This window comes from Myotis daubentonii, chromosome 10 (assembly GCF_963259705.1).
Source record: "Myotis daubentonii chromosome 10, mMyoDau2.1, whole genome shotgun sequence".
NCBI classification, from domain to species: Eukaryota; Metazoa; Chordata; class Mammalia; order Chiroptera; family Vespertilionidae; genus Myotis; species Myotis daubentonii.
This window is the reverse complement of record NC_081849.1, coordinates 83,497,514-83,507,653: the sequence shown is the minus strand read 5'-3', so window position 1 is coordinate 83,507,653 and position 10,140 is coordinate 83,497,514. Positions and strand designations below refer to the sequence as shown.

At 47.4% G+C, this 10,140-nt stretch overlaps 1 protein-coding gene across 1 annotated transcript; it reads right to left on the bottom strand.

The window, feature by feature from the left end:
* Nucleotides 1–3,024: 3,024 nt before the first annotated feature.
* Nucleotides 3,025–5,034, bottom strand: LOC132242558 (F-box only protein 31-like). Its single transcript, XM_059711287.1, is given in 1 exon segment — nt 3,025–5,034. A coding segment is annotated over 1 exon segment (1,482 nt). The 5' UTR covers nt 4,507–5,034.
* Between the last annotated feature and the right edge of the window lie 5,106 nt (nt 5,035–10,140).

The window sequence follows — 10,140 nt, the reverse complement described above, 5'->3', positions numbered from 1 at the left end:
CAGTCTGTGGTTCTGGGGATTCTACCGTCCATCAAAGCCCCATTCAGTGAAGACCACGAGCACATGTAAATGTGCATACAAGTCAAATACTGATGACAGAGAAAAGTGTTGAATAAAAGCCAGCAGAAAGCACACTAAGCAAATGAGGAAAAAGGTAAAATCTTGAGCCTCGCTAGGGACATGTGCAAAACTCCCACAAAAAACGCCGGATTTCATTATGACATAAGGAAAGCATTCTTTTTACCATGAGGAACAAGATAAGGATGTCACCATTTGTACTTCCATTCAATATTGTTGTTTTTAAAGGGGTAATTATGGTAAAATGCGGGCACAAGGCTGGTGTCCTTATAGGAAAGAGGAGCAGAACCGAGACTGCGTGACCACAGAAGGAAGACCGTGTGAGGAGGCGGCCGTCGGAAAGCCTCACACAGAGGCCTCGCAGAAACCAGGCCTGCGGGCACCTGGACGTCCAGGTGGGTGAGCAGGTGTGAGCCATGAATATTGAGGTCCAGAGGCTGTTGGCTGGAAGGGGGTCATTGTTTTGTGGGTGACCGTCATTACCTTCCACCTGCTTTTAACACACTTTTCTTTTGATATTCTGTCGTGTCAGTGGTGGGACCGTGATGAGAAAAAGGCTTCCCACTGCAAACCTTCCTGTGCCATTGTTTTCATTTTATAAATAAAAAAAGGAATGCGATACTTTTGCAGCATCAATAGAAAAAAATCGTATTTTTCCTCTAATTTGTTGATGTCATGGATTATTCAATGCTGGTAAAGAGCAAACATTCAGCCGGGTAAGTTTTAAATATCGAATTGGCTTTAGAGAACAAGTCCTGAGCTGGCCAGCACCCCCTCTAGTCCGTAGCTGGGAGCCCAGGGAAGCTGTACAACATGAAAAGCTTCCTAGGCCAAAGGTGGCGGGACCAGAAGTTATTAGCAAAAGGAAAGAAAGGGTCACTGCAGGCAAGACTACCTTCCCTGAAGTGGGGGTCTCATCAGGCTCTTTGCCTCCCCTTCTTTGGGGAACAGATGCCCCACATGACAGGTTACCTCATCGATAGAGGCCAGAAAATTCCAGACTGACTGATTAAGATCCATCTTCTGGGGAAGGGTGAAACTGCAATAGGACAGGTATGAAGTCTAGGGTTGGTCCTCGACTTCCATATTTAACCCCTGTTTTATTTATGTATTAAATCCTACTTGGTCGTAATGTATTAGTCTTCTGATGTTTCTCTGGCTTCTTTTGCTAAACATTTATTTGAAAAGATCTGGCTTTTATTTATTATTGAGATTTTTGTATAACTTCAGGTGCCATCATGATAAAGTTTTATTATTAAAGTTTTACAAATGAAACGGGAAGATTTCTATCTTCGTTATGACCAAGGATAGTTCCAATGGCATCGTCTGTCTTTAGGGGATCATATAAAATTCAGTTGTGAAGGGCCCTGGCTCAGATGCCCTTTTCAATGGCCCATGCCTGTTGTCATGTATGAAGACCGTGTCTACTGCAATGCAATATTCATTGGGGGAGGTATTTTCTGGTTTTTCTCCATGTGTTATTTTCATCTTATGTGAACTTCCCATGTTGTAGTCATTGTACCCTTGGACCAATCTTTAGCAAAGTGATTGCTCTAATGTGCGATGCTGATTGTACTCGCTGTCATTTCGTAATGCCTGTAAAATATTTTTAAATTATCATGAAAGTCAAATCTTTATGCTACCAAAGGAAAGGTCTCTAAGAGAGAGCAGATGGCTAATGGGCTGTGACTCGTCACAAATGGGTTCTAAGTTTCATAACAAGAATCTATCAGCGGTGGGAAAGTGCCTCTGGACAGAGACCAATCGCCTGGAGTTAGTACACAAGCTAATTTTAGACCACTCCACTTTTATTTTTTTTCCCCCGAGTGGCATGAACAATATGATTGAGTCACTTTGCTGCGAACAATTGAACAAGACTGACAAATGCATAATGCCCCAGACCGTGAAATCCCAATTGGTCCGATCCCGGGTCCATTCATCATGCCCGCGGCGATGTTCCTGTAGCTATGAGCTGGCTCATCCCACTGCTAATCCCCACGGGGGGAGTGGGCCCGGTCTGCAGTGTGAGCTCAAGCGTGTGTCTTCAGATAATTTTTTTTTTAATCAGAGGATTCTTCTGTAATTTAATTTATTTCCCTCTAATACTCTGGACAAATACCATAACAAAGTCTGTTGACAAGAGATTTTATGCTTTATTTGCAAGTGTCTCTGTTGTGATTGTGAATAGTTGTGTAGCAATAAGAAACACAAGCTGTCCACCCCGTGGGGCAGGCTGGAACCAGCCATAATCCTGGCTAGGACCTGTTGCAATGTTGTGTATCAAGTATTTTTACGTATTTCTACAATATTTTTCTACAAAAATGGAATAACAAGTGTTTTTAAAGCCACATAGTGATTTAACTCATCTTGTCCAAACTAATTTGCTATTATACTTTGTCAAGTATTATTTTTGTATTGATTACCTTCCTTCTTCTGATCATTCATTATGGCACGAGTGCTACAATCTTTTTTTTATTTTTTTGGTAGCTTATTTCCCATGGAGATAATTATTTTGCAATTATCCTAAGACCAGTTTCTTCTCAGTCATTAACATGTCTGTCCCCTGTGGTATTTACTACTCAACTATACAGAAGCAGTCCAGAATATTTATTTCCTCAATGTAGGTCATTTGGGTTATTTCGAATTTCTAATATACTAACAGAATCCTGCAGTGAATATTCTTAATCCAGAATTTTTTCAGCATATCTAATTACTTCTTAGTATATCTTAAAATGAATTTCAACATTCAAAGAACAGGAAAATTACATCTATATCTATGTCTACCTTAATCTATATCCATATCCATGTTCTTATTTCTATATCTTTCTATCTATTCTGAGTGATGAAAGAGAGTAGGAGAGAGAGATAGAAGCTGTGCTGAATTATACTCTTTAGAAACAGTCTGTGGGAGTGTAAATTTCCCAGCACTAACACCACTAGGGAATGTCATGTTAAAAAAAAACATGGAGGGGGTCAGGACTGAATGTTCGAGAGCATCTCCAGGAAAGCCTGCGGGGATGGTGCCTCCACATTCTGGAAGGTGTTCTGGACTCTGCTGTACAGGATGAAGTATTTCATCTCCAGACAGATGAACCCCAAGTGGTTCTCATCGAACAGGATGAAGACTCCAGGGAAGGGCTTGAGGTGGTGGAAGCCATCAAAGATACCAGTGTCCGTGCCATAGAAACACATCCTGCAGGCCCGGGGGTAGCTCTGGTCTCCTGCGCGCACGCCCGCAGGCAGAACAAACGGGACAGGCTGCTCCTCCCAAGCTGCAGCCCCGGACTTCCCGGCGCTGGGCTGGGCAGGGCTCTGCCAGGCATGGCCCTCGCTGTCCTCAGCCCCGTCTTCTTGCTGCTGCTGCCCCCGGGTCACCTGCTGGTCAATCTCCTGGACCACGCGGGAGAGCTCCTTGAAGTTGCGGAAGATCTCGCCATCTCGCAGCTGGATGCGGCGCCTGAGGTGGATCTCTAACGTCCAGATTAAGTCTCCCGTGACCTTCGTGAGCCTGGCATGCTCCCCATGGAAGCTGAGCATGGCGATCATGAGGCCGAAGTCATCGTCTTTGCATTGGAAGAGGCCTGGCCTGATGAGGTCGTCCGGGTGGCTCGGCGGGAGGTAGAGGCGGCGGTAGGTCAGGCAGTCGTACTGCTGTCGGTCCTCCTGCACCAGCCACCGCCCAAATTCGTCCCTAAGCCGCGTCGGTGAGTCCCCTCGGTGGTCTGTCTTGTTGCACAGGGTGGTGAGCCTGTCCTTCCGAATCTGCAGGCGGCGGCGGTGGGGCCGGCGGTGGCGGCCTTCCATGCACTCCACCGCGGCTGATGTCCGCTCCGTCAGGCGGATTCGGAACGCGGGCTCGAACTGCATTGGGCCCTGCACATGGGTGTGAAGGGAAGGCCTGTAGGTCCAACCAGTGATGCCTGAGCCGTCCACCACGACATTCAGCAGTCTTTTATAGCTACTTTCTAGCTGCCACAAACCCAAAATGTGTCTGTATGGGAACATCTTCGCGTAGACTTCTCGGAAAGACATACCTATGGTCTCCAGGTTCTGCAAGGTTTCACGAACGCCATACTCCTCGCGGCAGCGCCGTCTCCAGATGCCGTCGATGTGCAGGATGTGGTGGAATCTGGTGCAGGCCAGGGCCAGGCTGGGCAGGTCGGTGCCGGGGAGCCAGGCGAAGATCTCCACCAGCATCTCCACCGGCAGGTCCTGCAGCGAGCAGCGCGGGGCCGGCGGGGGCGGCCTGGGACTCGCCATTCCTCCACACCCCGCACTGCACCGCGCTGCCGCGTCCGCCTCCAGGTGCTTTTCTGCCGGGACCGGCTTGCCCACGGCCGCTGCCATCTCAGCGGGGCGCTGGCGCTTCGGACGACACCAACATCCCCGGGAAGAGCCCATGACGCACAGGCAAGAGCACTCCTCCATGCCTCCAGGAGTAACAGCCACCACAGTGTGAGCTGCTGCTCCTCAGCCGGGCTTTAAGCTGGCTCTTCCCGCTCTTTAGTCCAGCCACGCCCCCAGGGCCTAGCCACGCCCCCTCAGAGAAGCCAATTGTAGGGCTTTAAACCCATTAACAGTCACCTCCCTTTCCCAGTGCCCCCTCCCTGTCCTCCCGCCCTAGCCTCAGGCAGTCACTAATCTGCTTTCTGTAGGGAGATGCCTCCAGGGATATGCCTATGGGGGGGGGAGGGAAGACATTTCACAGAAATGCAGTCAAAAAAATAAACTGTGGTACATCTACACAATGGAATACTACGCTGTGGTAAAAAAGAAGGAACTCTTGCCATTTGCAACAGCATGGATGGAACTGGAGAGCATTGTGCTAAGTGAAATTAGCCAGTCAGAGAAAGATAAATGCCACATGATCTCACTCATTTGTGGAATATAGAGAACAACATAGACTGATGAACAGGGACAGATCCAAAGACAGAGAAACAGCAATCAGACTATTAATCCCCAGAAGGAAAGTAGAGGAGGGTGGGGGTAAGGGGAAGAGATCGATCAAAGGACTTGTATGCAAGCATATAAGCCAAACCAATGGACATGGACAACAGGGGGATGAGAACATGGGGGGGGGGGTGTTAATGGGGTGATGAGGACACATTTGCAATACCTTGGCCAATAAAGAAATTAAAGATTAAAAAAATAAAATAAAATAAAATAAAGACATTGATATTTTTAAAATTTTGTTAATTGTCTACCCATATGTTTTATCCGTTCTTCCACTAAAGGCTTGGCCTTTTTCATCCTGATTTACAGAATTATAAAGTAAACGGAGAAAGGAGTTCAGAGAGCAGACTAAAAGACCTGCTTGCAAGGCAGGGCCTGGTGGCACCAGACAACTTGTATTTGGAGTGTCCTCCCCGTTCCCTCTGTGATGGGAGCGCTCACTGCACTTAACTGTTTGCACAGCAATGTGCTTGTGTCGGACACCTGCTCCCCTCTGGGAGCCTGGGTCTGGGTACATGCTGGGCAGAGGGGGCCCTGGGCTCACACCAGTTGAGTCCTTGGGCACTGCGTCTCCCATTTGCCCCCAGGTAGTTAACTTCCTTTGTCACAGTTGACGCTGTTTGGGGTTAGGCCTGGCCTCTGTGAGTCCCTGGGAGAGGGCCTGAGAGCCTCGCCCCTGACCCCTCTGGCTTCACCCAGCCCCCTCCCCACTGTGATTCGCTCTGTGTCCTTTCTCTGCAGCAACGTGGCCATGAGTGTGACCACAGGCCGAGTCCTGTGCGTCCTCCCAGAGAATCACCAAACCGGGGGGCCGACTCAGGGACCCTGGACACACATACGTATTCATATTTTTTAAATATATTTTTATTGATTTCAGAGAGGAACAGAGAGGGAGAGAGAGAGAGAAACATCAATGATGAGAGAGAATCATCGATCAGCTGTCTCCTGCACGCCTGACGCTGGGGATCGAGCCTGCAACCCGGCCATGTGCCCTGACCAGGAATCTAACAGTGACCTCCTGGTTCAAAGATGGATGCTCAGCCACTGAGCCAGGCTGTCCAGGCCACATATTCGCCTTTAATCTTGGAATCCCTGCAGACAGTTTTTCAAGATTTGCTATTGCCTCTTTATGTTCTGTGGGGTATTTTTGACCCACAGAAGGTGCATGGACGCCCACCAAACGTTTGGTCCCCAGAGCTGCCCTCCCGAACGCTCCCTGCTGAGGTTCCTGTTCCCGCCCACCCTGCGCTTGCGACAGTCCTGGCCACACTGCAACGGGAGGCAGAGACCACCAACAGAGCTGTTTCCCCCCTCACCCCCCAGGCGAGGACCTGCTCTGTTACTTACGTTTCTAAGCATGATGTGTTTTTAGTTGGAACGTGTGAAGAAAATAAATTCTTAAAGTCGTTCAGGAATGAAGTCCTTGTAAGATGAGCTGCTGACTGTGAGCTCCAGTGCGGCTCCATGGGCCTTTCAAACGGTGTAAATGCCTTCCAGATCCGTGCCATGTCTTATTACTGCTCCCTGCCATGCGTGAGCATCTTCTCCTCGTGTTTATAAGTAGGTTCTTCAATGAGGGAGAGGAGACCCGAAGCCCAGGCCTCACGCCAGACGGGGATTTTGTAAATGGCAAATATTTTAAGATAGCTTCCATTTTTTCCAGGCAAAACCTTTAACAGAGATCATACGGTATGTTCTAGATCATAACTCTGTTAACACCAAGCACATCCACATCGGGAAAAGACAAGAAGAAGGGCTTTTGAAAGATAATGCCCTTTTCTAAAAAAAAAAAAAGAAAGAAAAGAAAAAAGAGTAGCTCAATTAATTTAATATAAACTCTTAAGAGGCAGGAAAAATTGTTCAAGTTAATTAGAAGTAAAAATGGCTTTTATGTTGTTTTATGTAATTCTGCTTCTGCTGAGGAAAATTAAGAATCTCCATAAAATTAAGTCCTTTGGTGCAAGCTGCCAACTATGCCAATGATTTTGTCATTTTTAGAACTTGCTGAAAAAGAACACCATTTGCTGTATTAAGTGGACAAGAGATGCTGGGGGCTGACAAACGATGGTCAGGAGGGAAAAATAGAATCCAAGGTTCTGGAAAGGAACAAAATCAACACGGGGATAAAACACTGCAGAGAAAGGGCCACGAGCCCTAGCCAGTTTGGCTCAGTGGCTAGAGCGTCGGCCAATGGACTGAAGGGCCCCAGATTCCATCAGGTCAAGGGCACGTACCTCAGTTGCAGGCTCAGTCTCCGGCCCTGGCTGGGGCACGTGTGGGAGGCAATCAATCGCTGTGTGTCTCTCACATCAATGTTTCTTTCTCTCTCTCTCTCTCTGTCTCTCCCCTTTCTCCCACTCTCTCTAAAATTCAATGGGAAAATATCCTCAGGTGAGGATTAAAAAAGAAAAGAAAGGGGCGGGGGGGGGGGGGGGCAGGGGGCATGGTTGTTCATCGGCAACAACAACAACAAAAATGCCCCAGAAAAATAACTAAGACCACAATAGCAATGAAATTTCTAAATCTGATTTTCAAACCAAGATATGAAAAATGGCCTACAAGTCTACTTCTTTCATGACTTTCCTGTTCCTGAGTGTGATATTTCGATGTCTCTCTCTTGGCTGGAATGTGTCCTCAAGTTCTATGTTAAATAATGACACACAGGCCATTTATTTTCTGACTCATTTTCATGGTATGTCTTTCTGTTCACTTTCAAATGTCTTTCCTAATGTGACTTGTTCTAAAATTCTCGCTCCGCAGTTCTCCCTGCCAGCATGATGGCATTGGGAGCCCAACAAACCCTTTTCCAAAATAGTTGCTGTAAAATGCGACAGAACCATCAGAAACATCAATGCCAGCGCCTTGGAACTTGATCAAAGGCATACCCCAAACTGAGAAGCATTTACTCATGAAAACTACTGCAATTCAGACTCGAGCTGTATGAGTGGCGGGCATTCATGCCTAGAGTTGCTGCCATCGGCGGCCCAGCAGCCCCGGTGCTCTGACCAGGGCGGGACAGACAGGGGAAACCGGCCCTTTGACGTGCCTGCTGGAGGGGGCTCACTTGATTGACTTGGAGCAATGCCCATCACACTGAGCATCTCTGTGGCCCGACACAGGGAAAGCCAGCAGCTTGCCCAGGGTTCTGGTTCTGGTGGAGCAGGCGATGTCCCGGAAGATCACTGGGGATTGAAGAGGAAATTTTAGGTGAGACCGTCCGGGGGACTTGATAAACTCTCCGTGCATCCGGCAGACTGAGGGCTTGCACGTGCCCAGCAGAGACGGGAGGGGACCCAAGCCCCCCACACCCTGGGCCTGAAGCCTACGCAGGAGATGCAGGAGTGGGTGGTAGTGAAAGCTGGAGCGGATCTGAAAGAGCTGGGTCGCGTACCCACAGAAGAGCCCAGCAAAGTGCGGCCATAGGTTGGGAAGCGAAGTCCTGTGGGTGGCAGTGGTGGATAACAGAGCCAGGAGACAGTGAAAAATTCTACTTTCGCTTGACTGAGCCATTAAGAGACACCCTGGAATGGATAAGAAGTAACTGGATGATATTGCCCGGCCAGTGTGGTTCCGTGGTTGAACGTCAACCTATGAACCAGGCAATCAGGGTTCTATTCCTGGTGGGGGCACAGGCCCAGGTTGTGGGCTCATTCCCCAGTGTGGGGCGTGCAGGAGGCAGCTGATCCATGATTCTCTCTCATCATTGATGTTTCTATCTCTCTCTCCCTCTCCCTTCCTCTCTGAAATCAATAAAAATATTTTGCTTAAAAAAAAGAAGTAACTGGATGATATTTTGATGCTTTTGGGCAAGGAGAGGGAAGCAGAGAGGAGAGGAGAGTGCAGACACCGTGCTGCATCAGAAGGACACACCAGTCCCACATGTAGCTCAGGCCTATCAGTGTGCACCTGTGGGCTCCCGTGGCTCAGCTGGATGGGGAAACATGGGTGACACTCCACGCTGCCGGATTCGGAGGGAATTTTCGTAACTGTGTCAGATTGCCCAGACCCGTGACAAACTGTTAGCTTTTAAGACTTCAGTCTCGATCCACCATTGTTCTTTGTCAAATGCTGAAAGGATGAATTTAAATGTCTAAGATGTTCCTGTAATATTTCCTCTGAGCGTTGGCGGTGGCAGCGCCCATCAACAGCTTAGGCCGTGCCCATCACTCAGCGCAGATGACTTGCTCTCCCACGGCTTCGCCAATAGCTCCTCACAGATCCCAATGCTCCATACCGTTTATCGTTATTAAGCTGCTTCTTTTGTTCTCTGTGGGCAGAAGAAGAAATTGCCAGATTAAATTCCATCACACCACTGTCTCTGCGTTCTGAGGATAGGGCTGTTTTAGCCTCTGGCACTCGGAACTCTGCGAGCGTTTTATCCTTGCACATTAACAATTCCACTCTTGGCTTCGCACAGACAAGCCCTGTCCATTTCTCTGGATTAGTGCTGTGGGTTAAAAGAGTAAATTCAGAGACACAGAAGCTGGGGATGCATTGGGTCTTTTTCTCCACATTGCCAAATATTACTCTCTCTTAAGAAAACTTCACAAAAGAAGAAAGGTGCTTGGTCAAATAAAAATCCCCAAATCCAGTCAATTCAATGTGCAAAATTGAGCAAGAATGCTGAATTAGGTTTTCTTTTAAAAGATTATTTCTGTCTTGCCCAATTTTGCACATTGAATTATCCACCTTTTGTTTAATTTTTCTCATTTTAAAAAGAGATTAACCAAAGAGCTTATATGCGTATATGCAGAGCCCATGGACACAGACAATAGGCAGTGAAGGCCTGGGGGGAGGTGGGGGGAAAGCTGGTCCCTTTTCTTCTCTCATTTGATGGCGGGGTGGGGGGGAGTTGGGGGAAATGGGGGACAACTGTAATATTCCCAACAATAATAATACATTTTTTAAAATAAAGTATTTTCTTTCATTTCAAATGTGAACTATGTAAATAAAAATGGAAAAAGAAAACATTCAATTGTTACCACCCAAAGCCAACCATTTCAATATTTAGGTTTATTTCTTTTCAATATTTTTACAGTTTCAATAGCTAGACTTTATAGATTCATGTGTGCTATTGGTTCTGGGCTTTTGTAGTTAATATTATAACAC